Here is a 26,074-nt window from a genome sequence, read left to right on the forward strand (position 1 = left end):
CAGAGGACTTCTTGGCCTGAAACACAGCAGAGGATGAAGGTGGTGGCCCAGGGCTGACCCAGAGGAGAGAGCACAGGCTGTGCTGGTAGGAGGGCTGGAGCAGGACGCTGGTATCCAGGGCTCCCGGCTGGCCCCTCCTGTGGCACGTGGTGTGTGGGCCTCTCTGGGGCCTGGAGCTAATTAAGAGGGGCCCAGTCCTTGAGTCTTTCAGTCAAGGAGACCAAGGCACAGGGGCGCCTGGGTGGCTCAGTCGGTTAAGCTAAGCGTCTGCCTTCGGCTCAGGTCATGATCTCCAGGTCCTGGGATCAAGCCCCACATCAGGCTTCCTGCTCAGCAGGGAGTCTGCTTCTCTCTCTCTCTCTCTCCCTCTGCCCCTCCGCATTGCTCATTCTCTCTCTCTGTCTCAAATAAATAAAATCTTAGAAAGAAAGAAAAAGAAAGAAAGAAAGAAAGAAAGAAAGAAAGAAAGAAAGAAAGAAAGGGAAAGGAAAGAAGGAAGAAAGAAAATAAATAAAATCTTAGAAAGAAAAGAAAGAAAGAAAGAAAGAAAGAAAGAAAGAAAGAAAGAAAGAAAGAAAGAAAAAGGAGACCAAGGCACAGAGAGAGTGCCATCCCCCAGGTCATGCTCTGGTTCAGATAGAGTTGAACCTGGAACCCCGGTCTTGTGCCCACCCCCCACGCTGGGCGGCCTGTTTGGTATCTTTCGAGACTCCTGGGTCGACCCCCTGTCTCACGTGCTGCTCAGGGAGGCGGTAGTGGAGGCAGTGCCCTTGGGAAGCGCCCAGCCTACCGTGGGCCCAGGTTGGCCCGGAGCATCCAAGTTCCCCGGGCCCAGAGCCCTTCGTCCTGCATTCCCGGCGCCTGCGGCTCGGTGGCCCACCCCCCTAGGAGCAGCCAGGCCACATCCTTCCCAAGCTGCTCCTTCCCCACCCCGAGCCACGGCGCCTGTGCAGGGCCCCGTGACCGGGGTGCAGGGCCCTGTGACCGGGGTGCGGGGGGCTCGGGCATTCTTGCCTTCGTGCGGCCTGCCCCACACCGGCTGCTGCACAGGCACCGGCTTCTTTCGTCCCCCAGCAATCCAGTTAGGCAGGTGCTACTCTCTTCACTTCACAGAGTGGACACGAAGACAGAGACCCTCGAATGATCTGGCAGCACTGGGATTTGAAGCCAGGCCGCCGCACACTTACATCTCCCGCACTAGACACGTTCGGCTCAGTGGTCTAGGCCGCACCGTCCAATGCACCAGGCAATGCACTGTGGCTATCTAAATTATAATTTTTATTAAGTCAGATTAAGAATTCAGTTCTTGGGTCATACTAGCCACGTCTCAAGTGCTGGACAGACACAATGGCAGTGGCTGCCAGATTGGCCAGTGTAGGTGGAGGCCATGTCTGTCGGTGATCACCATTCTATTGGGCAGCTCGAGGTGGGGCAGCACTAGGTGTCGGGGACAGAACTGGGACACTCAGTGCCATGGGGGGGTCAGAATCAGAATGAGCTTTTTGAGCTGGAATGACGTGAAACACTGGAAAGGGTGGGAGGGCACGTGAGGAGGCCACAAGCCCAAACAGCCCTGCTTCCCCACTGCTCGCTGTGTGGCTCCGGGCAGTTACTTAACCTGTCTGAGCCTCCCCTGTAAAATGGGCCTAAAGCACCTGCCTCAGAAACAACAGCAAGGAGGTGTCAAGGGGCCTGGCCTGTCCAGGTGCCCAGTGCTTGCGTGTTTGTGATGTGGAGTTCGAGAAAGGCTGGGAGACGCGCGGTTCTCTCGCTGTAAGAGGCCACCGTGGGAGCCCCAAGAGCCGAGGCCCTCCTGGGTGGTGCTGGGAGCTAGAGCCGGGAGAATCTCTCGCTGTAAGAGGCCACCGTGGGAGCCCCAAGAGCCGAGGCCCTCCTGGGTGGTGCTGGGAGCTAGAGCCGGGAGAAGCCTGGGGCCCTGCTGCAGGCGTTCTTGCCCACGGACGCTAAGGTGGGAGTAAGCGCGGATGGGCCTTGGACAGGCTCCTGGGTGTCCATGGGAAGCAGAGAGCCCTTGGCCCAGCCTGAAGTTAGGCCAGGGCTGGGGAGCAAGCGGCCTGCAACCAAGGGCCAACCCGGAGGTCTGCTAGCATTGAGGCCCCAGTGTGTACCACACACACACACACACACACACACACCAGGCACACTTCTGCAAAAGGGGCCTCTGTGATGGGGGGAGCGAAGCGGTCTTCTCTGTCCCCTGAAACAAGTGCCCATGCCACGGGCTACCCAGGGAAAAGCAGAACCAGGTGGAAACCAGACTCTAGGTCACGGGGCTGGCGCTGCCGCCTTCCTGGGGAAAACCTTTTGTTACACACATCACCCCTGGGTTTCTCCCACCAAGTGTCTTCTAAAGTCTCAGCCATGTGTCTTCACTGGAGTCCGGCCCCAGCTGCAGGTCCTCCCTGCCCCCGCCTGAGGCAGACAGCCTCCCTGAGGTCTCCTCACCCTCTGCTCCTAGCACACATGAGCACACGCCAATGCATGCACACGCACACACACGCACACACGCACACACAAGATCCCGTATCTGTTCCTGCCCCTGCCCCTTTGCTCATCTCACCCCTTCCACCCCAAACCTCCTTCCTGCCTCTACTCTTTCTAGTATTCATCTTTCAAGGGTAGCCCTAGAGCCCCCTCTTCTAGACGGCCCTTCCAACTGCCCTGGACCGCTCTGACCTCCCCTTCCCAGGAAATTCCTATACAACAAATCCTTTTGACTGGGATATCAGATCACAAAGTGACTGTATGTTTTCTCTTCCTGTGTGTTTGTCTTGTCACTCCCAACTAGACAGTGTGCTCTGTGAGGGCAGAACTGTCTTCCCCACCACCCTTCTGCTCAGACACAAGACTGAGTTGGGTCTCAGCAGCCCCTCAGTTAAGACATGGGTGGGTCGGTGGACAGACAGACAGACAAATGTACTTGGAGAGAGACCGGGAAGGCCTACACACATGGAAGACCCTCTCCGCCCTTCTCTCCAGACACTTTGCAACTGAACCCCAGCACAGCATTTTGTCACTGCCCCTTCCAGAAGTCCAGGGAGACCCAAGGCCAGGCAGCATAGAGGGCAGGAGCTCAGGCAGCCTCTGCGGCCAGAGAGCTAAGCAGCCTCGTCTCCCTCTAGGAGACCAGCTCTGTGCCTGCACCCCAGCTTCCCCCTCCCCCACAGACTGCTGGTCAGTCACCGTCAAGGTGGGACTTCTTGGCATGCACACAAGTGGAAACCCAGGCCCGTTGTTTTCAGGGTCCCGAGCTGGCCCCCTGGGCGATGGGGCCAGATCCTTATGAAGTCCATACCCGCGAGGATGGGCCAGCTAGCAATTCCTATATCCTGGCCGCCATCCGCACTCAGTAGAGCCGCTGCTGTGAAGCCAGGCTCTTGGCCAGGGTTCTTGACACATGTGAGCTTTGCACATGATCTCAGGTCATCCCCACCACAAAGGCAGGATAGTTCTATCTCCCTCTGACAACTGAAGGTCCAGACAGGTTAAGTAATTTGCCTGTGTCACAAAGTGGCAAGTGGCTGAACCAGGCTCCACCCCACACACACTCTTAACCCTCTGCTCTGAGGCCTGGGCACAGTGGAGCCGTCCCCGGGCTGGCAGCACGCGCAGGGCCTTTGCCCAGACTGGTGAGTCCAGTCAGAGGAGACAGACAGACAGGGCTTTGTCTTTTTGCTGTGGATGGAGCAGCGGCAGAGACGCTCTGGGATGTTCGGCAGATAAGCACAAGGCCTGGGAGGTTTCTGGGGTGTGTGCCATAGCCCTGGCATGGGCCTCTCTGGGACTCAGCCTGGGGGGGCCGGAGACCCTTTCCCTCCCCAGGAATTCAGCTTTCTCGCCCAGGGTAGGAATTCCGGCCTCTCTGGACTGTCCACATGGCCACAATGGGGCCCATTCTCAGGATCCTGGAAAACACATCCTGTGGAGAAAGGACAGATTCTTGTTGGACACAAGGGCCCTCAGTGCCACAGTTTACATCAGGGCACAAATGGGGGCAAAGAACAGCATTCATGGCCCCTCTGTCTGTCTTCCCTGGAGGTCGCTGCCCCACAGGACCATTCCGTGCAAAGGCTCTGAAAAGCCAGAACAGAGAGCCAACAAGGGGCTAAGCGGGGTGGGAAAATCCCCCAGCCTTCTCCCGACCTCTCCTGACCTGAAGCTCCTTTGCTCAGACCCCCCTCCCTCAGCTTCTGGACCAGCATGCTCTGCCCCACTGGACCGGTTCCACAGAGAATTAACAGGCTGAGAGGGCACCTGGGATACCCTCACGTGAGGCCCTGAGCGTTCACTGGTCGGTGTTTTTAAAAATTTTTCTGCCACAGTAACAAATTTCTCATCACAACCCAGTACAGACAGATAAGTAAACAGGTGGACATCTGAAACATGTTTCACAAGGCAATACTGACCTCACCATGACGGACGCCACTGTCTCGTCTATCTTTTTAAAATGCTTATTGGGACATGCTAAGTTGGTTTCAGAACTCACCAAGGGGTCACAGCTTGTCATTTGAAAGGGGTTAGTTTGAAGCGGCTTGCCCAGGTGCACCAGCCTCTGGGGCAGAGCTGGGCCCAGAACCGGGGGTCTGTAGATGTCAGTGCCAGACTTGGCATTAGCTCTCTCCCGTCCCGCCCCCTCACCATCTGCCTCACCTCCTAACAAAACTCTTCCTCCAGTCACACTCTGACCACGTCCCTCCCTGACTCGGAAATCTTCTGGATTTCACGGAGGGACATCAACCACCCCCCACACCTTCTCCCCCACCTCCGCCAGCCTGGCTTTTCCCTGCCTGTCCATCATCTGCTTACCCGCCCTCCCAGGTTCAACGCCTTCTGTTCGGAGCTGCTTGTTCCTGTTCTAGAGCCTTCCACCCTCTACTCTCCGTGGATTTAAATACCCCTGATCCTTCAAGGTTCAGCTCAAAGCCTACTGCTCCTGGAAGCCTGTCTTAAGATATTTTGCGGCCCCGGGATCTCTCTTTTTTCTGCACTTGGAATGTAACCACTCCTGTGCCTCCTGGAATGTCTCAGAATGTTAGGTTTCTCACTGTGCTGGTTAGTTCTATTCCCCCAACTTGACCCTAAACTCACAGGCCAGAGCAGGTCCTATTTCTCCTGCCCCTGCACAGGCCTTCACGAGCAGCCTGCGGCAGGAGCTGAAAACATGCTTAGTGGCGGATAATGGCAGTCAAGATCATTGTTCCGCATCTCAAGGGCTCCGTGTCCCTGCCCTGGCCGAGGCTGCATACCCTCACTCCAGCCCCCGTAGTCCAGGCCCCACCCAGGTCCCCTGAGAGACCACTGGGCTCTCAAGGTCACCCACAGCCAGCCGTCTGGCCAGCCAGCAGGCCTCTTGAGCAGTTTCAAGCATCAGCCGGCCCTGCAGATGGGCGTCCTGGGCCGAGTGGCCAATGTCAGCCAGCAGACAGGAGGGTGAGAACATCAGGCTGGAAGTTGCCCGCATGTGTGTTGTCCTCTGCCAGGGCACTCTCTGATGGGGGGCGGGGGGTGGCAGCAGAGGACTCAGAGTTCCACCTGGCAGGGACTCAGCATCCTTCCACAGAGCTGGCCTGGCCACACCCTCTGCGGCTCTCCCACCCCGGGATCCCTGACTGGCAGGACAGCCACCTCCTTTCCCCAGCAAGAGCCTGCCCCTGCTGCTGGAGCACGCCCTTTTCGCAGCCGGCTCCCCGGTGGGCTTCAGGGTGGAAAGTTCCCCCTCAGGAATGTCCCTTCAGCTTCGGGAGGCCGGGCAAACCAGGGAAGCTGTCGGGAGCTCAGTCTTCCCATTCATAAAAGGGGTCACCACCACCCCTGCCTGTTTCAGAGCACTGAAGGTCACATGCGTGCCAGGAACTCTCAGGAGAGGGCCGAGAGCAGAAGGCGTGTGCAAAGATAGGTGACCAGCAGGTAGGAATTATTGACTTTCCTGCCCCCTGCCTCCGACCTTGTGCTCTTCGCTGTTTCCAGTACCCAGCCCCTTCACTAGAATGCTCGCAGAAGGAGAGCAGCATGTCTCACCAAGGGAATTAAAGTGAAAAAAAGGGGGAAGAAAATCAGCTGACCCACCTGGGTGCCGTCTTGTGGCTTGGGGCTCAGAGAGTAGGCCACTCTGGAAGGTTAAAGGCACCCGATAAGTGAGCCAGGCATGCCAATTCCAAGGGGTCATTGTCTCCCTGAAAATGTGGTTGTGGCCAGATGGGCCCTGTTTGGACATTCAGTGTGTAGAAATGGGCTCTTCCTGGGTGGACCATGCTTGGCAGAGAGCAGGGCCTGTTTTGTGTCTGTAAAAACCCAGAACTCTACAAATGGGGCTGGACTTGCCCCAGCTTGGTACTGTGCTGCCAGCATCATGGTGAGGTCCAAGTTTAAACAGGCCTTTGTCGTTTGGGTAGCAACTGAGGTGGGGTCAGTTCCAGATGTGAAAGACAAATAACAAAGACAATTTTTATGGCATTTTCTGGGCCTGGCACTACGCAAGCCCTTTTACCCATACTGTACATTTCATCTTGCCTAAATCTTAAGGTATTGTTATTATCCCCATTCTGCAGAAAGGGAAACAGAGGCTCAAGATGGCCACTCAGCTAGCAAGTAGCAGAGGGCTGAACTGGCCTCTGTCTGCTTCAGGAACCCGTCCCCTTCATCCTTGAGGCAGGGCCAGGAGATGAACTGTTTCTATCCCGAGATTGTGGGGGAGGGGATGGGAGAGGCCTCAGGAGTCCCTGTGGAGATAAGGGAGGGGTACGGTGCTGTGCTGGAGGAACTCCACCCCTCTCTCCCCAGCCGGACCAGACCTGTGGACCAGAGGCTGGCCTACTGTCCCAGTCTGCCTGGAAGGGCCGGGTCACTGTACCTGGGCTCTTAGTCATCCTCAGTACCAGTTGCAGAGAAGGCTGAGTGGCCTGATGGAAGCCGGTCGGGATACCGCCCGGGAGCCTTTGCAATTACATTAGCTTCTGGCGGCACTAGAGGGAGAGTGGCCTTCCCCTCCCCTTCTGCTTCCTGTGGCTCCCTGCAATATAGTGATTCAGCAGCAAGTTGGAAGGAGGCTAGACTGTGACCTACCCGAGTGGAATCACCGGCAGGGTGGGGGCTATCAGCACCCACTGGGGGCAAGAACTGGAGCAAGGAGGAGAAGTGTGGGAGGGGATCTTGAGTTGTTAGGGAGCTGAACCCCAGCAGAAGGGCCTGCAGTCCTGCCCAGGCCAGGACTGACTGCAGGGCAGCTGGAGGTGGGCAGGCCCTGCCTCGCCACCCCCCATGCCCTGATACGTGAGGGATGGGGGAGTCCCAGCCACTGGATACCTCAGCTGCTTCTCAGCATGCTCAGCGGCTGAAAATACAGAACGGCTTTGCTCAAAGGTGCCCCACCAGAAACCTGCAAGAGGTTTCCTATTAGGGCCATGTCTGCTTGGGCTGGAGGCCAGGTGCCCTGTGAAGGATTCCTGTGCCGGCCACTCCCGCTATTCCGTGACAGCCTGGCCACCCCCACTGCCAGGGAGCCTCCATTCCATTGACCTGGGTGCTTCTCAGGGTCGGACTCCCCTCCCTTGCACCGGCATGTGAGGATTTGAGCACCAGGGCAAGGCCTGGGTTCTCGGTGCCCAATCCCAGTCTCGCCCTTACTCATCGTGTGACCTTGAACAAGTTGTCAGCTTTTCTAAGCTTTGCCCTCCTCACCTGTAAACCGTGGAAGCCACACCTCCGGCAGGGGGTCCAGATGGGAGGGGCTTATAATAACTTCGGTTAAAGGACAGGCCGGCAGGGGTGGGGGGAGGGGGATGATATCTGTCTGGAAACATCTTTGGCACTGCAAGCACATCGTTCTTACGAAGCAGAAATGTTTCTTAGGGTCGGCCGGGGTCCTGATGGAGACGATGGTACAGGGACTGCAGCGCCCCCTCGTACCACTCCTGCCTACCTGTCAGGGTTGTAGTGAAGGGGTGGAGTTCTCTGCCAGCACTTGGCAGAGATGCAGACAGTGTGGTTGGCTGGTGGGGCTCTACGTCTGAATTTGTAACCAGCTCCCCAGATGATCCTGTTGAATAACCAAGCTGAGGATTGCTGACCTGGGCACGGCACAGAGGAGGCACTCAGCCCCTGGGAATTATGCCCCTCTCCCACTCCCAAGCCTCAGTGTGCTCCGCTGTCACCCGATAATGACCTGCCTGCCTCTCTTCATGGTGCTGTTGACAAGCTCAAAGCGAATCCTGGGCAGCGGGCAGCTGCACAAATGAGAGAGGAGGAAGGTGGCTCTGGCACTATGAGGAAGCCACCCCTTCCTGGACCACTGGCAGCCAGCAGGCTGGGGTCGTCACTGGTCCTGAGGACTTCTCCTGCAGGGCCAGCAGGAACATAGCGGGACGGGGAGAGACAGCTCCTTTCCCAGGCCTCCCTCACTTGGCAAAAAAACCTGAGAAATGAGTTCCTCCCCGGAAGTGGCAAGTCGGCTGGGCAGGACATAGCCACCGTCTAATGCTCTCCTCTCCTCACTGAGAATTCTCCCCACAGCTGAGCTTCAAGGAGCCCAGCCAGGCACTCCGCGACACAGTCTCTCCTGGTCTTCCCTTCCGTCCTAGGGACATGAGCATGCCTGGATTGCCAGGTTGGGGTTGGGGGGGCGAATGGGAATTCCCCACCTTCCTAACTCCTTTTGGAAGCAACAGATTTAGCAGGTCCCCCCCCCCACCCCATCCAGCCTGCCGCTGCTGTTCTTGCAGGTGGGTGTAGGTACCGCTGCTCTTTCCTGGGTTGGATGGCCTTGGGCAGCAGCTGACCCTCTCTCTTCATATGTAAAGTGGGGGTGATAGGACCTTCCTCTTAGTGTGATGTGAAGACTGAAAGAAGCATGGAACACTAAGGGAGTTCTCAAACTAGGATGGGCAGGTAGGGGGAAGGTATCAGAAATGCAGGTTCCTGGGCCTCAGCCCCAGCTTTCTGAATCACTGGAGTCTGAGCCCAAACTTAAGAAAACTTAGGAGCCTAGGAGAGTCGGAACCCCTCACCCTTGGCTGTGCAAGCAAATCACTTTGGTGCTTAACTCCCCAGAAGCTCAGGCTACCCCCCTAGACCTCCAGAATCAGAATCTCGGGGAGTCTCCATGAGGTTGACTCCCTTTCTTATTAACCTGCTGTTCCTTCCTCCACTGGCTGACCTAGCTGGCCAGTTCACTTAGACCGAAGTCCAGCAATTGGCATTTTCTTTGATCCCCCAGGGAAAATAAAGGCATTTCCTCTAGATCCCCAGCCAGCCTCTCCTGAGCACTCAAGGAACCTTCAGCATTTCAGAGGCCTGTGACTCCGGAGGACTGGTGAATGGAAGCGTGGTGGGAGGGGCCAAAGGCAGGAACCAGGGCAGTGTTTGGGCAATAGCCTGATCTGAGCCTGGGTTAATTCCTTGCTTCAGGGCCGGGCAGGCCCCAGCCTGGGGTAGTCCAGGGCAGCTTAAGGGAGGCTGGGAGGTGTTGAGTTATTGCCATTAACGACATTTGAAGCCAGTACTCACTCAGAAGCTCAACCTCCGTTCTTACTATTCCTAGCCTCGCAGTTACCCTTGCGTTGTGCTGTGCCCTCCCTCACCGCTGCTGAATCCCGTTTCCCAGCCTGAGCCTTTAGGTGAAAGACATATCTGTTCAATATTCAGCCTACAGTCAATATGTATCCACACCTACACCAGGCCCAGGGGAAGTAATGGGAGGAGTCAAGCCACAGTGTGACCTCAGGGAGCCTGGGGTCTAGGGCAGGGGCAGACTTTAATCAAAGGATCACACAAATCTGCAATTATGCCGAGGAGTGGAGGAGATGGGGACGATGTTGGGGAAGACGCGCTGAGGAGGTGACATTTCAGTCGTGACTGGAAGTCTGAGTGGGCATGAGCAAGCAAAGAATTGGGAAGGGAAGCGCTGCAGGGGAGGGGAGTGGGCGCCCGGGGCCTCAGTTTCCCTATTCACGAAGTGTGTGAGACCTGCCCCGCCCTCCCCCACCGGCTGAGGACCTGGAAGGTGCCCACCGAGCCCCTCCTTCCCGTCGGGCCGGCCGGGGCGGGGTCAGGGGTGCGGGCAGCGGGCGGGGCGGGGCGGGGCCGGCGGCTCGCGCCCGGGGCCGGGCTGGCGGGGGGACCCGCGGGCGGGCGCGGCGCGCAGTGCGTGCGGCTGCGGAGCGCGCGGCTCGCGGGCCGCTAGGATCACATGAGCAGTGGTGCCGGGGACCGACCGCTGCCGGCCGGTGGGCGCCCCGCAGCCGCAGCCAAGCAGCCCCGCGCCCTGCCTGGCCCTAACCATGTCTGTCTGTTGTTGCTTCTTTTTCAGGGACTATGGCAGTTCCAAGAGGAAATCAGGTAAGGGAGCCTCTGGGCGTTTTTTCCTCCAACCTCCCCTCTCGCTTCGCTCTCACGCCTCCCCGATCTTCAGAGGACTTTCTGCGGACTTGTCCTTGCCGGCCACCCGTGGTCCCGAGGGGCGGTGCTCCCTTCAGGTGTCCCCTCCCCAGCCCATGGCCCCTAAGCTCTCTGATACTCACACCTTCTTCTCCCACCGAGCCCCTCTCCCCGGGCTCTCCCCGTGGGAATGCGGGTGGGTGCATGGGAGGGTGTGGGGGTGTCTCGTGAAGGGCCCCCGCAACGCTGGCAGCGGATCCTACTCCCCCCTCCCGCCCCCCCGCCAACCGCGGGCTGCGGTGCCTATGGCTGGGCTGCTGTGACTTCTTGGGTCCTTCCGGTGGTGCGGCGGTGATGAGAGGGTTAACAGAGACGCAGGGTTTTCCCGGTGAGAAGGTGAGATCCTGGATTGAAAAGGGGGTCCTACTTGAGTGGCTGTGAGTTTTTAAAGCCTGCAACGCAAACCTTCTTTTTCCCCAGCTCTGAGCGCTTTCTCATTGGTACGGGGATGGGGGCTCTACGTGGTGGCAGCAGGGGCCGGGATGCGAGGGGGCCAATCGCCCTGGCATTGGCCTGACAGGTGCCGGGGTCCACCCGGAGTTTGCGAAGGGGGTGGGGACAGGGAGAGAGGCGGGGCAAGTCTTCAGACGCTGTGTGCTGGGCGATGTCGGCTGGGGTCAGAGAAGGATTCTCTCCGGGTGGGGGAGGCGGGGTTCTGCACACGCCTGGGTGCCTGGGTGTGGGTGACGCATAGTTCATGGGGAGGATGAGGAGTTAGGGCTGTGTGTCTGGCGGCTGGGGGCAGGGGGGAGGGCGGCAGACTGGAGCGATCTGTGTTGGCCATATTTATGGGGGTGGTGAGTTATGGGACCAGCAGCCATCTGGGGGTTCTGGCCCTCCAGGGATGTGGGAGTATGTATAAACACGTGGCTCACGTTACTGGCTCCCGAGGGGAGAAATCTGTTGAAGTGCACTGATCTGTGGATCAGTAGAGGTGTGTGTGCCCATGTATGAGGGATGGAATGTGAATTGGGACAGGTGTAATGGTATGTCGTGTGTGTTTCTTTTACGGGTTGGTATGTTTTGTGTGTACAGGTGCTTGCTTACATGTTTATTGGGACCAGGAAAGTTGTGCCTTGGTTTATGTACTGGGGGGCGTGTGTGTGGGTGGGGTTGTGTGTGGACCTGTGTGGGTCTTCGTGGTTGTATGCCGTTGAGGGCAGACAGGTGTTGAGTGTGTGTGCCAGTGTTGGGATGTATCCGGTTAGAGTCTGTGTTCATGTGTGTTTGCCTCCCTGTTTGGGAGGTGTCTAGTGTGGGAGGAGACGTGTGTGTGCACGTGCCTGGCAGCTGGGCAGGGGGCGTCTGAGGCCTGCCCACCCACTGTTGCAGAAGGGTATTTCCTGTGTGAACAGGAGGGGGAGGCTGCATTAGGAACCTGAGGAATTGTATATTGCATATGGGCCCCAGCTGTCACTTGCAGTCAGAGCCCCGGGAGGGAGAACTGGGAAGGAGGGGCACACTTGGGATTGTGTTCTGTCACAGCACCCCTCCACCCCCACCCAAGAACCTTGCCTAGGCCTCAGAGGTAGAGTGTACTGGCTGTGCCTTAGGCAAGTTTCTAAACTCTGCCTCAGTTTCCTCATTTTCTACAAAGGTGACAATAGTATCTGCCTCACAAGTAGCAGTATAAATAAGTTCATGTGGAATAGCCCCTAGGACAGAATAACTACTATACAAGTATAAGTTTGTCATCATCAGTATTTTCTGAAGCCCTGGGATCTTGAGTGAGTATCTTCTCTACTCTGGGCCTTAGTTTCCCCTCTACAAAGTCAAGGGCTGGACCAGATAACCTCTCAGGTCCCCCTACCCCCCATCTTCAAGGCTCAGGTTCTGTCCTGCTTCCTAAATTAGGCAGGGCCCCACCCAGGCTGCTTCCCCCAGGGAAAGCCGCCCCCGGTTTCTCTGCCTTCCACTCTCAGGCCAGGAAAAGGATGGAGAGAGAAATTTAATTTACGTTGGCCTATGATAATGGCCACTTAGTGTCATGGTTAAAAGTGCAAGCTCTGGAGCCAGACAGCAGCAATATCGAGTCTTGCTTTTCTCCTCGGAGACCTTGGGCAGATTTCTTGCCCTCTTCGTGTCTGTCCGCTCTTCTGTAAATTGGGGTGATATTCACACCCACCTTGTAGTGGTTAATTTTATGCATCAGTGGTGGGACACAGTATTTAGATACTTGGTGAAGCGTTGTTCTGGATGTTTCTGTCAAGGCAGTTTTTGGATGAGATGAACATGTAAATCACAGGACTTCGAGTCAAGCAGATTACCCTCCATAATATAGGTTGGCCTCATCCAATCAGTTGAAGAGTTTAATAGAACAAAGGCTGACCTCCCCCCCACCTCCCCGCAAAAGAAGGAATCCTGCTACCAGACTGCCTTTGGACTTGAACTGCAACTCTTCCCCGAGTCTCCAGCCTACCATCCTATCCCATCAGATTTAGGCTCACCAAGCCCTCATAATCACGTGTGCCAATTCCTTAAAATAAATCTCTTTCTCTCTATATATATACACATCCTGTTCTGTTTCTCTGGAGAACACTGACTAATACACACCTCATATGGTTATAATGAAGATTGTACAAACTAATATATGTAAGCATGCTTAGAACACTGCCTACAACCTAGAAAGTTCTCCCAAAGTGCTAGCTCCTATTATTTATCGAGCATCCCCTAGGGGTTGGCAAATTGACATGTTTTCTCATTTGCTGCCCAGAGGCTCATTGCATATGGGTGGTGGGATTCCCATTTTACTGATGAGACACTGAGGCTCTGAGAGGGTGGCCGTCCCCAGTCCATGGCAAAGTGAGGATCGGAGTCCATGATCAGGGCTCCAGCCTGCTCGGTAATGACGTTCACGGAGCTTCCCAGAGTCCCTGCAGCCAGCAGTGCGCGCGGAGAACATGGTTGCGGTTCCCTGGTCATCACTTTCCACATAGCAGTCCCCAAAGCCCCAGTTCCTCCTCCTCGGAGTGGCCTCTTATTGAGTGCAGATCCAAGACTTGAAGCCAGGCCTGGGGAAGGTGGAGTCAACAGCAAGAAAGTTCTCAGGCAGCTTACAGCCTCTTGGAAGAGGCAGGACCAGTGACCTTGAAACTGGCAGGCAGTGTAGCCTCAGACTTCTCTCTGCTCCTTCCTTCCCTCCGCTGAACTTGCTCCTCCCCGCATTTTCCCCATCCCACCCACCATCCGTGCTGTGGCTCCGGCCCTGCATTAAGAAGTGGCCCTTGACCCCTCCCTTTCTGTCCCCTGCCGACCCGACCTCCGCCATCACGACGCGTTGGAAGCTCCCTTCTCTTCAGGAAGACCTGTCTCCTTCTGGGTCTGTCTGCTCCCACCCTTGCCCCTCCACATTGTTCTCCACACCACAGCTAGGGTGAGCTCTTCAAAGCAAGTATCAAATCACATGCTTTTCTGCTTAAATTGCCCCATCCCACCCAGAATAAGCTCTTTAATCCGGTTTACAGAGCCCTGTGTGGTTTAGCCCCTCGCCTGCTGTCCCGCCCCAGGCTCTACCCTCTTCTGCCTGCCCACCCCCCAACATGCCCCCTCGCCCCCCCACTCTGTCGTACCACTCACCTTCCGTTCCTGAAACACAACAAGCTCGTTCTCTGATCTTTTCACACAGCTGCCCCCTCTTACATGGAAGCTTAATTGTCACCTCGGAGAAGCCCCGTTTCTCCAGTGTGTAGCTGCCTCCTCCCCTCACTGTGCACATCACTGACCACACTCTGTCTTGTGGGTGTTCTTGGGTATGATCCGTGCCCCACCACCTTGAGAGGGAAGACCTTGCTGCAGGGGTCCCCTCGTGCTGGCTGCATGAGCAAGTGGGTCAAGGAGCTCGCACGTGCATGGATGAGACTGCAGGTCAGGACAGAGAGCTCCCTGCAGCCTCAAATCAGGGGACATTCTCTGGGAAGAGGAGCAATTTTGCTGGTTGGGGGCAGAGAACAGGCGACTTTGGTGATCAAGGGGCAGCACTTGGGCAAAGGTGGGACAGCAGGACCGAGCATGGCTTGTTTGGAGACCAGAGACTTCAGCTGACCTTACTGAGCACCAGCGGCTGTAGGCCAGGTACTGTGTTGGGTGTTGTGGTTACAGGGATGGGTCTTTCTGTCCTCAAGAAGTTTGCAGTCTGCTAGGGTGATGAACTGTATATATGTAAGAATGTCCTGTTAGGGGGAAGCAAGGAAGTGACATGGGTACCTGAGGAAGAGTTGTCCGGGCCAAAGGCATAAACAGTGCAAAGGCCCTGGGGTGGGAGCATGCTGGCCTGCTCAAGGCATGGCAGGGAGGTTTGTGACTGCGGTGGAGAACAGTGGAGGGAAAGGTGGTAGGAAGTGAGAGCAGAGAGGTAGCTAGGGGTGGGGGAAGCAGCACAGAACCCCAGCTCTACCATGTAGGGCTTTGCAGGCCATTTCAAGGATTTTGACTTTCACTGTGAGTGAGATGAAGAGCCACTAAGGGATTCGGGGGTCGGGGTCGGGGGCATGATCTGACTTAGATCTCAGATTCTTCTGACTGGTGAGTGGAGGTGGACCAGGAGAGGAGATAGGTGAGAGGTCATTAGAATTCCAGCAGCAATGGAGGGCGAGCTGCCATCAGCATTGCTGGGTTTCAATGATTGGGTGCAAGCTGAGAGCGGTTGCTGTGGGTGCTGGGGAGTGGCATTCAGCCCCGCTTGCCAATCATGTGACCTTGGGCAGACCCCTCCAGCTGAGCTCAGCTGCCTCACTGTTCTGTTGTATTGGTCGGGGCTCAACTAGAGAAACAGAACCAGGGGGAGCTATGCATCAAGAGATTTCTTACAAGGAATTGGCGATGGTGAGGACTGGCTTTGCAAGTCCGAGGTCCAAGGGGAGGCCAGCTGCATAGTCTGCAGGTGAAATTTCCTACCCCATGAAGCCTCGGCTCTGCCCTCCAGTCCTTCCAGCTGATCGACTCAGCACCCACCCCCTGCAAAGTAGCTAGAATAATCTTACTCAAAATAAACTAATTATGGACTTTGTCACATTTGCAGAATACCTTCCACAGCAACACCTAGAGTAGTGAGTGGTGCGGTAACTGGGAACTGTAGCCTAGCCAGGCTGACACCTGAAACACCTGTAAAATGGAGCTGTCAGAGCAGCCGCCTGCTGCCAAGTGCAGAGGGTCCCAGGAGGTGAGGCAGTGAGGGGGCTTCGAAACTGGTGGAAGGGAGGCCCTGTTGCCAGTGGTGCTGCTTCCTCGACGAGCTGAGAGGGGGCTGAAGCAGGCTCCCCAGAGCGGAGGGCGCTCTTCAGACCTGAAGACCCAAGGCCGCACTCCCATTTCGGGAAGCTGCGCTACTCCCCAGTCCGGCTGTGGAGTTCCGAGTTTCGCCGCCAGGGGGGGCAGGCGGCCACGGATCCTGCGGTTTCCTCTTGGCCCTGGCTTGTTGCCAGGCAGAGGGCCCAATGCCCCATCCCATCCAGCAGTCCTGTGAGGAGCTGCGGTTCGTTTAAACGCAAATGAGGTTACTCAAGAGTGTTGCAAGTTTGTTCTTTGGGGCAAGTGTTGATGTTCCTCCTGAAATCCTGTTTACTTTATACTTTTCCTTGGAAAATTGGTGAGTTCAGTCCGACTTCCATTTTACTGATCATAAAATCTGCATTACTGGACGGAGTTAATGAGATCTGTGTTCTGTGGTGGGCACAGAAGCATGTTGCTTGAAGATAAGAGTTCAGGTTTTGGCATCAGACAGACAGGGTTGGAAGCCCAGCTCTACTGTGTGTTTGCTCTGTGACTGGCAGGTTGCCTAACCTCTGACCCTCATGCCCCCTTATGGAAAATGGGGGTAAAAATAGTATCTGTCTCATTAAATGTAAGGATCTGGCACAGAGCGAGCTCCCAATGATAGCCGCTGCCACTGTTACAGTTTCAGTATTGATAGATTCTGGAAGGAGGGGAGAAGTTGGTCTTACCTTTGGTCCATGAGTTTAAAGACCTGCTTGAAGCATTTATTTTCATTTTCCAAGCCCAAGGCCTGTCTCAGAGGAGATAGAAACTAGACCCAGCCACTGCGGAGTCGTTCGTAGAGTTAAGGACCCAGATTCTGGAGCCAGAGTGCTTGGTTTCATGTCCCAGCCTTGCCAGCTGTGTGGTCTTAGGCGAGTCCTTAACTTCCTTGCCTCAGTTTCCTTGTCTGTGAAATGGGAATGATGATTCATCAGGTTGTTTGAGGCTTGAATACGAGTTACTACCTATGAAATGTTAACTCCAGGACCCTGCCTGGCACAGTAAATGCTCGCTAAGGGTTAAGCCATTTTTATTATGAATAGGAGGCAGTCCCATAGGTATCCAGCTCTCAAGCAGGAGAGATCCTGGCTTTGCTATTTGCCCTCCTCCAAGAAGCGAGCCCTCTCAATCAGACAGGAGAAGGTAGAGTGTGGATTTGCTTAAAGCCCATAAGGACTGGCTACTATAAAAAGTTTGTCTACCCTCCTCCTGTAGGGGAAGCCCTTAAGAGAGGGGCTCCACCTATCCCAGGTGGGAGTGGGCAGAGCTGGTCTCCTGCTGGTCACACTGCCACCAGGCCATGGAGCTAGGCAGAGGTGTGAGTGGGGCCATTACAATGCAGAGAAAGTGGGTCTTTAAGGCCTCTGGGGCTGTCCTCCCCCAAGATGAAGCCCCCCGTAGGGCAAAGAGCAGAGCCAGGCCCTATCCTGGCCCCAGGCCTGACCTGTTCACCAGCCACAGGAGGAGGGGGACAGAGACACAGCAGACAGCAGCCACTTTCACTCCCCTCCAAAGGGCAGCTCTCCTTGAGGCTCTCATTTCTCTTAAGTGATTGCTATCCCTGGCCCCATAGAGCTCCCGGTTCAACTGAAGAAAGCAGGATATTGTCAGGGACTCATTAACGAATGCAAGACAGGATAGGTTGCGATCTCCAAGCTGTGGGAGTCAACCAGAAGGGGACAGGGCTAGGCAAGATGGGGGAGGCTGGGGATGAGCAGAGGGGTGGGCAGCTGCCCGGTGGGAGGGCCAGGCGTGAGCGAGGACTCAGAGGCTGAAATCAGGGTGAGGAATTTGAAGTAAGGAGAGGTGTTCAGCCCGGTGGGAGTGGAGGGAGGTCTGGGAGAGGGGATGACAAGGGGTGAGTCTGGAAAGGGAGCTTTGGAGACGATCGATCAGCAAGACTTTTCAAAGCAATTTCCAAGGCTTTCTTGTCTACCCGAGCCACCCATCCTCAGTGAGAAAGGCCCCGGCTGCTTGGCGAACACGGCCAAGACATTCCTGGCCCCTCCAACGGCCCGTTCCAAGAGTGAACGTGTCTCGTGAAGGCATTGCCTTCTGGCACATCTCACCGGGGCTGGCGTTTAAACAATTCTTATTTTCGTGGCTTTGGGTCCTCAGCCTGATGTCACCCCCGAAGTTCAAAGTCAACTAATTGGAAATGAAAGGAGGCTGATTGATCTGGCAGCTCCGCAGGCAGCCCATGTGGCAGCGATAGGATGGAGAGAGGGAGCACGCTGCTCACGTGTGTGTCTCCGCCTCCCCTCCCCCCCGCCGAAGGCCGCATGGACCCAGTGCCCTACTGGCCTGGACACGGAGCCCAGGTAGGCAGGCAGGCCAAGGGCTCCTGGCATCCCCTGCCCCACCCCCAGCTAGCCTGGCCGCCCTTGGCCCTGTGTGCTTAGCCTCTCTCCGCTCCTCGCTGCTGTCTCCCAGCTTCCTCTGCTGGGAAAGTAGGAAGATGGTCCTGAATTGAACAGCAGGTAAAAGGCTGGAGGTGCTCTCAGCCTGCTCACTGAAGTATAAGTTCCCAGGCCCTGCCCAGACCTGCTGAATCAGCCTTTCTGCGGCTGGGGCCTGGAAATTCGTGCTGATGGGCTCTCCAGGGATTCTGAGATCAAGCCAGGGTTGAATCTGAGATGGGTCATCCTTGTGGGTTGATGGTGGTATTCGGGGCAGACAGGCAGTGAGGCTGCCCGAGGACTGGCACCCTCGTGAAGTGCGGGGATTGGCGGGGCTGGCCCTGAGGGTCACTCAGCTGTCTCCCAAGTGGGGGAGAGGATGGGCAACCAAGGGGAAGGGGGACCTGTGGGAGGACAGAGCACTGGCCCAGCAGTCTGGGCTTGGACAACGGCCCAGGAGCCTGCCCCAGCACTGGCCTCCCTCCTGGCCTCATAGGAGGCAGTGACGAGACTCCGTCTGCCTTTTCTTTCCACAAGGTTGTCTTCTTGGGGGTGGGAATCACCCACATTGTGGTCCAGCAAAGAAATGCTTCCCACCGCAGCCCTCGGCCAGAAAATAATGTGTTCCTCACTTCAGCTTTTTGGTTTATAGGCATGTGACAGAAGAGGCAGCATTTCCAGTAATGATGAAGCCAGTGGAAAAACAAAGATTTGGGGGAAATGTGCATTACTTATTGTTTTAGCGCCGTTTTCTGATCTTGGGTTACTTTGTTTAGAAACAGAAATGTGGCATGTGTAACTTAGTTGGCTCACGGCCTTTTTATATAATTGGTCAGTTCTGAAATGTGAAGGCAAAGAAAAATTTTCCAAAGTTTCAGTAAAAATTAGACATTTGCAGGGGGAAAAAAAAAGCGTTTTTCCCTGACTCTTTCTGCTTTGCCCCCTGGATCTTGTCATTGCCACACGTGACCCAGGCAGCTGGGACGAAGATGTTTTTGTTAAGGTTAGAACTGGAGTCTTGTACGGGAAACTGGACCATGTCAAGGTCCCTTCACGTCCCCGTGTTCAAAAGGAAGAGCCGTCACCTCTGCGCGATGCTTCCCCCAACGCTGCTTTTGGTTAACGGGTGCAGTGTTGGAGGAAACCCCGCAGGAATGTGGGGGCTGCCTTTCCCCTTGTGTTGGATCCGGGTCAGGGTTGGGTGCGTAAGTGACCCCGCCAGGAGGGTGAGGTCCTTATAAAGCTGTGATGATGGACTTGGGACTAGAGGCCAAACAAAGACTCTCTTTGTACGTTGGCAGTGGCCCCCTGGGGGAAAGGGAGCAAACATGCCGACGGGACACCCTCGAGGCAGATCCTTCAGGACAGGACAAGTTCTTGTGGTCTGTCAGCTCCCTGCCCTGCACCGTCCCTCCCTAGAGCCCCGTGGTGCTAAGAACCCTTCACCACCTCTCACTCGCATTTGACCATGGGGTTGTGCTGAAGAGGGCCTTTTCCTCAGCTTCACTGATGACCTTGGTTGCTCTCTCTGCTCTAAGTATAAGCTTCGTGGACACTGTGGCAGCTCTCCCCCGGGGCAGGCAAGGGCAGCAGAGTGGGGGGGGTTGCCCTTATAGGCCAAATCAATAGGAAGCCGGTTTCGGAAGGGATGCTGGTCCTAGACTCCCCTTCTGGGAGCAGCTGGTGCCTGCCAGACCTGTAGCTGACCTCACTGGCTCTGCCATGCCCGCCTCGTGGAGTTCTCCAGCGAACATCCGCACACCCGCTCCGCCAGGCCTTGCCGTGGAAGCAGTGGGGTACCAAGATGGGTAGGATGAGGTCCCTGTCCTCAGAACTGTCAGTTGGGTGGAGGAGATAGGAAAGTCAACAGCAGTTACAATACAACGTCCAAGTGCGGTGGTGGGGGTGGGGCCGAGCGCAAAGGAGCCTGCACGTGGGAGGCACACAGCCCTGCCTGGGGGTGCCGAGCAAGGCTTTCTACCCCGGTTCACTGAGGTTTTTAAATGAGTCAGCCTGGAAAAGAGGGAGAGCGGCCGTACAGAGGACATCTGGCCAGTCTCAGCATTCGCGGTGCCACGTCTTCTACACTGGGCTGAGGCTCGTCCTCCATATCCCCGCAGTAGCTAGTGGGTGGCGCTAAGTCAGAGACCCTGTCACGGATGGCCACTCGCTCGCTCATACCGTTGAAGCTTAAAAAGTTCTAATTATAAAATTAATCCGTGTTCCTGGGCTGGAGAGAACTCGTCCCACGGGCCACCTCTGACCCTTTCCTTACCATCAGGAGGCCTCTGGCTTCCAGCTGTCTCCTGGGGACCCCTGTCCTTGCCTGTGAGCGGAGCATACAGTTCCAGGGCCATGCTCGCCCTAGCCAGGTGCCCAGCACCCAGAGGTGCTCATTGTCTGATTAACAGACTGATCTCTGTTGGAGAAGGACTCTCCAGCCAGGGAGTCTCTGCAGTGGTTGATGATTGACCATCATTGACAGGACAGAGGAAGAAGCAGGCCTTTCATATTGCAGGTGAAGACCATTTTCCCACCCTTCTGTGATGAGCCAGGACAGGGCCCTCAGGGCACCAGTCTCCCTCCTGGCTTCTCCTGGTGGGGAGAGAAGCCCAGCATTAGCCAGAGATCCCGAGCTCTGGTGCCAAAGGGTTAACTCTGTGCTCCCCAGAGAGCTCACACACTCCTGACCCTCCGCTGTCCTCCAGGCCCTCCCAGTTGTGCCTTCTGGGAATAGCTCGGTCACGTGTGAACCAGATGTGGGGATTTCCCAAGCAGTGATGTGCGCAGGCAGGCACACAGACACACACAGACACGCACACGCATACGCACACTCACACTGCTCGGTTTACGTGGCATCTGAGGGCTCAGGGGATTGGTCCAGACCCATGGAGAGCAAGAGAGGGATGGGGGTGCGGAGAGGCCCAGGGGTTGTGGGCACACACCATGGGGGGCTGCTCCCAGCCGTGCTGAGCCTTGCTCCCAGGGGACATCATAGATAAGCCTGTTCTTGCTCAGTCTCCCATTTCTTGCAGCATCCGTCTTGCCGTAGACCATATTGGTTATGGATACATTTTTTAAATAATCTCTTTGAAGGGCTTTACAGCAGATTCTGGACCAGAGCCTTCCAGGGATGTTCTGCTCGGCCTGGGGGGGCCTTTCCGTGAGCCTGTCTGCCCAGCACAAGCGAGGCTCAGGGTCTTATCCTGGCCTGAGAAGGCCTGTATGTGGCTCAAGGGGCAAAACTTGGACTAGAGAATATGCAGGGCCCGGGGTGCCAAGAGGAATCCCAGGGCAGTGGGGAAAGCCGGGCCTCAGTTTCCCCACAAGGCCCTTGGGACAGAGTGTAATGAGTATGCATCCTTCCATCAGCCACTGAAGATTTATTGCACACCACCTCCTATGTTCGGGTGCTGTGAGGATGCTGGCAGGGTTAAGAGTCTGAAGGAACTTCAGATCTGATTGGAGAGACTCAACAAATTTTGATTAAGCACCTACTATGTGCCATTGACTTGCTAGGACTCCAGAGCTAGCCAGCACTGGAGCCAGCTGGCACGGTCACTGAACAATACAGAGATCCTGCACAGGGCAAGATGAGCGAGGCCGGTAGACCTTGGAAAGCAGGTCAGCCTCAGCCTCAGTTCAGGAGTGAACTCTGCCCCTAGCCCCTGCCCCCTCAGCCCCACCCGCGTCCTGTTCCAGTTGATAGCAGTGTCCCCCCAGATACCAGCCGAGGCGTTGTGAGTCCTGCCCCAGGGGAGGGTCTCATCACAGACATGAGGCCTTTGGGACTTGTCCCTGCTTCGTCGCCCCCCCCCCAGGCCCCACCTGAGGCAGCCTGCTGTGCTGGCCTCCGCCTGCCCTCTGGTTGGGTCTGGGCAGCCCTGGGGAAGTGAGGATGCACTTGAGGTGCCAGGCAAGTGGGTAAGGGAGCCACACTGCCTCCCTCCCAGACCCCCGTGACCCCTGACACAGACAGGAGCGCCTGGGCCCCAAGCTTGGAGACAGATGGTAGAGAGTCAGTTTGTCATAGCCAGGGGCGCCCTGCTGTGCACGCCGTAGATGCTCATTCAGTTACTGGTAGTTGATTCCCTAATAATCGGATCGCAAGAGTCCAGTCTGGAGAAAACAAGACGCTGCACTGTTTGTAGCCCTGGGATGGGAATGTTGGTCCTGGGTCCATTGCTCTTGATCTCCATCACTCACTCGATCGTGGAGACTGAGCCAGGGAGACAGACGGACCATAGGATGGGGGCCTGGGGGGCTGGGGATCTGGGGACCCAGCAGCTCCTCACCTCATCCTGCTTCGCTGGCCCCTGTTTCTGCTGCTGCCTCATCCTCACAGATCCTGGCTTCGGCTGGGGGAGCTGGTGGGTGGGGGAATGGGAGGGGGATATCCCAGTAAGTGGGAGAGGACCACCAAGGCAGACCACCCCAGGGAGTGGGGAGGTGGCTGGGATCCTGGAACTCGGAACAGTGTTAAGTTTGTCTCTTTTCCGCACACCACCGCCCCAGCGTGGGGCGAGGTGAGAACCTGAGAACTGAGAGGGAGACCCAGCTCAAGGGGCTGCGGTGGGGTCAGGCAGCAGCTGCTGGGAGTGGGGCTCGGAACCCCGCTGGCCTCCCCACCCGGCACCCCTCTGTCCTCTGCCCACCCATGGCTCTTCTGACTAACCACAGCACCTGTCTTTAACCGGGATGCGTTGGGTCTTTTCAACAGCAGATCTGCCTGCCACCCTCTGGCAGGGCAGCCCCTTCTGGGCAGCCGCAAAGCTCCCGGAGGCATTCATGGCCCCTCTGCCCACACCCATTGGTGCTGGGCTATCTTGGCCGCCCCGGCCCTGGCCTAGATGGGCGCCCTCGGACCCAGTCCCTGAGGGACTATGGAAGGGCTCCAGGCACAGCCCCAGCCCCCACCCCACCCCATTCCCCACCTGAGCAGGGAAACTGACTGTTCTCTGACTGCACAGCTCGGTGGCCCGAGGGTCAGTAGTACATTCCTGCCCGGGGTTGGGCTGCCCCCACGCAGACTCTGGATTCCGGGAAAGGCAGCTCCTGGGGAAGGAGGCAGACCCCTTCTTATTGAGAGCAAAATGAGTAGGAACATGGCTGCATGTACAAAGGGAAGCCCAACAGAAATAATGAGCCTCCCTTGGGCAATGGCAGGGGAGAATCCAGAGAATGAAGTCCCCTATTTTAGGCCCCTTTGTTCCCAATTCCCAGCCAGCCGGCCTGCCTGGGCTCAAGTCTGGCTCGAGTCTTACTGTTGGGCCTTGGGAAGAGCCTCACTTTGTGCATCTGTAAAATACAGCTTGTTATAAGCATTAAACTAGCGCTCAGAAAATGTTGAGCGCAGCGCCTAGCATGAGTGTTAGGAAGTGGGAACTGGTATAATTTTTCTAGCCCCAGCCCTGCCACTCCCTTGCTGTGTGATCTTAGGCAAATTTCTTGCCCTCTCTGGTCCTGAGTCCCCGCATGCTCCTTCTAGCCTTTGGGATACCCCCAAGAAGCCAGAGATTTTGGTGGGGACGGGACCTGGAGACAGAAAATGGCCGGTCTTCCCACTTAGGATTTGCCTTCTGTCTTCAAGATGATACGCATCAGAAATCCAGCCCTACTCAATTTATTCTTGAGTACTTCTGTTTATTCAGCTCAGAGTTCTGTGGCCCTGAAACCTCAGGCCCTAGGCAGGACCAGCTACATAATTATGGGGCCTCTTGTTCATAAATGATTCAAGATTTCAGATGAGGGACAGAAGAGCATTAAACTGAGCACAGGGCCCTTCTCAGCGTGGGGCCCTGTGGGGACAGCCTGGGTCACATGCACCTGAAGCAAGCCCCGCTTTGGAGGCTGTGAGAGTAGGAGGCAGGGCCAGGGGTCTGAGCTGCCACATTAACCCCTCACTGCTGCGATCCAGGAGTATGATTTTTTTTTTCATGCCCTCAGTATTTCTGATGAGCTGGAGGCTGCCGCTCACCCTGGATCAGATGCATGGAGTTGACTGTCAGTGGGAGCTGGGAGCGCGCACGCCTCACCATCGTTCACGCTACCCAACTCGCACCCGTGTGGCTTCGGATTGGAATCCATGTTTGAATTATTGCTTGTTTTCATTCTTAGCCATCTTAATTCGTGCCATGCTTTTTCTGGACCTATTTGCGGCCCCCTCAAGTGAATATATCACGTAGACCGAACTCTGACTTCTTTGTAAAGGAGCTATTCTTTGCGAAGGACTGTTAGCCCTGGAGGGCTGCTCTAAAGATCGGAGCTCCTTCACGCCGGTGACAGGGGCCGCGCTCCACTCTGGCCAAGCCAGCCCCTCCTGCTACAGCCGGTAACTGGCAGAGCGATCAGTGCGCAGCTCGCAGCCCGTAGTTCACCAATGGCCTGAAAGCAGAGGCTGCGTTTCCCCGTGGCTTAGTGAAAAAAGGAAAAGAAACGCGGAACCTATAGGAAACCCAAGAAATCTAGCCCTGGGCAAAGTTTAGTTGTATCAAAGGGGAGGAAAGACTAGGCTCCAGCAGCTCTCCAGAACCCCGTTCCACGCTGCAGTGAAGGAAGAACAATAGAATTCCCAAGGAGGGGGAGGTCTTGAGGGCTCAAGGACACTGAGATCTGGAAAAATGGAAGGACGCGGAAAAGACGGGGGTGTTCATTCCATTCGGGGCCCCTGGCAGGGTCCCTGCTTCTCCTCCCCTCCCAGGCCCCCTCCCCCTCCCCGCCCCGGGCTTGAGCTGTGGAGGCCGGTGAGGTGAGTGACCCTGCCCTTGGTCTCCTGAGCTCTTGCTTGGCTTTCGTTCTCCGAGGAGTTTGTGCTGCTGGCTGTTCTCCTGTCTCTTCCACCTGGGCTCGCAGCCCACTCTGGATTTATTAGCTTGAATGGGTGGGACCTGCTTTACACCAGGGAAGGATTCCTGGAAGCATGGTTTGAGACTAGATTTGGGCAAATCGAACCCACTTTTCACTGCTCTGGAGTTACTCAAGGTTAAAAGAAACCATATTAGGAACCAGTCCCTTTGCGAACTTCGCTCTGTCCAGGTGTGTTTTTACGTAGTATTTGGGTGTCTCTTGTTTGGGGGTTCCTTCAAGTCAGGGGCACCTGTGCGACTGTTATGTGATTTCTCATAATCACCTGGACCTGACAAGAAGCAGGTTCAGCATCTCAGAAGTATCCTCGGTCACCGTATTTGGCCAGGAGCTGCAGGCACCTGGTTTTCTCAGAGCCTGGATTCTGGCTCATCTCTCTGTGCAGGGGGGATGGGCGTGCTGTGGGAAGGCCAAGGGAGGGGCCTCTCCACGCCTCCTGCCTCCCAGCACACACTGCTGCAGTCACTAGCTTGTCCCCATCACCCACTCCCTCTCTCTGTCCCAGGGGCCTCGTTCCTCCCCCTCCAAAACCTTCCACAGGCATTAGGCCATTGCACTCCTACAAAGAAGAGGAGGTAAGTATTTTTATCCCCATTGTACAGAAGGAAAGAGGCCCAGAGAAAGGGCTAAATGCCCCAGGATCAGGCAGCTGAGTGGCAGGGTAAGCAAAAGAAACGAGATTTTAAAAGAATTCTTGCCTCAGTTCTCTGCCCTCTGTGCCTCTTGAATTAATTGCTTTTTTTTTTTCACTTGAGTTTCCATATATTGAGCATGTGTTTAAGTGGTTTTCCCTGGAAAGAAAGGTGGTCTATTTCTCTAGAAAGATTCATTTCAGCTGTGGAGCACTTGCGTTATGGAGACTAGCAGGTTTCTGCTGGGAGAGTTAGAACATCACACGGGGCCTTGGCTGTTGCTAGGTGCAAATGCTGGATTTTAGGGATGTGAGCATGGAGGCTCAGAGAAGTTGAGCCACTTGCCCCAGGTCACAGAGCTGGTTTTCAGCCAAACCAGTTGTGCAGATTCCCAGTCTGGCGCCCCTCACTTTCCACTGCCCCGACCCTGCTCTGTAGGGCCCTTGGTTATGTCACGGGGGGGGGGGGGGGGGG

The 26,074-nt window shown here is 56.1% G+C and overlaps 1 protein-coding gene across 1 annotated transcript in view; it reads left to right on the forward strand.

The window, feature by feature from the left end:
- The window catches only part of SH3PXD2A (SH3 and PX domains 2A), a 223,737-nt gene that overhangs the window by 136,845 nt on the left and 60,818 nt on the right, over positions 1–26,074 (forward strand). The window contains exon 6 of the mRNA XM_040624340.1: positions 10,325–10,353. Coding sequence (XP_040480274.1) covers positions 10,325–10,353 — 29 coding nt within the window. The remainder of the gene's footprint in view (positions 1–10,324; positions 10,354–26,074) is intronic.

Source organism: Ursus maritimus, unplaced genomic scaffold (assembly GCF_017311325.1).
Source record: "Ursus maritimus isolate PB19 unplaced genomic scaffold, ASM1731132v1 scaffold_7, whole genome shotgun sequence".
Classification (NCBI taxonomy): domain Eukaryota; kingdom Metazoa; phylum Chordata; class Mammalia; order Carnivora; family Ursidae; genus Ursus; species Ursus maritimus.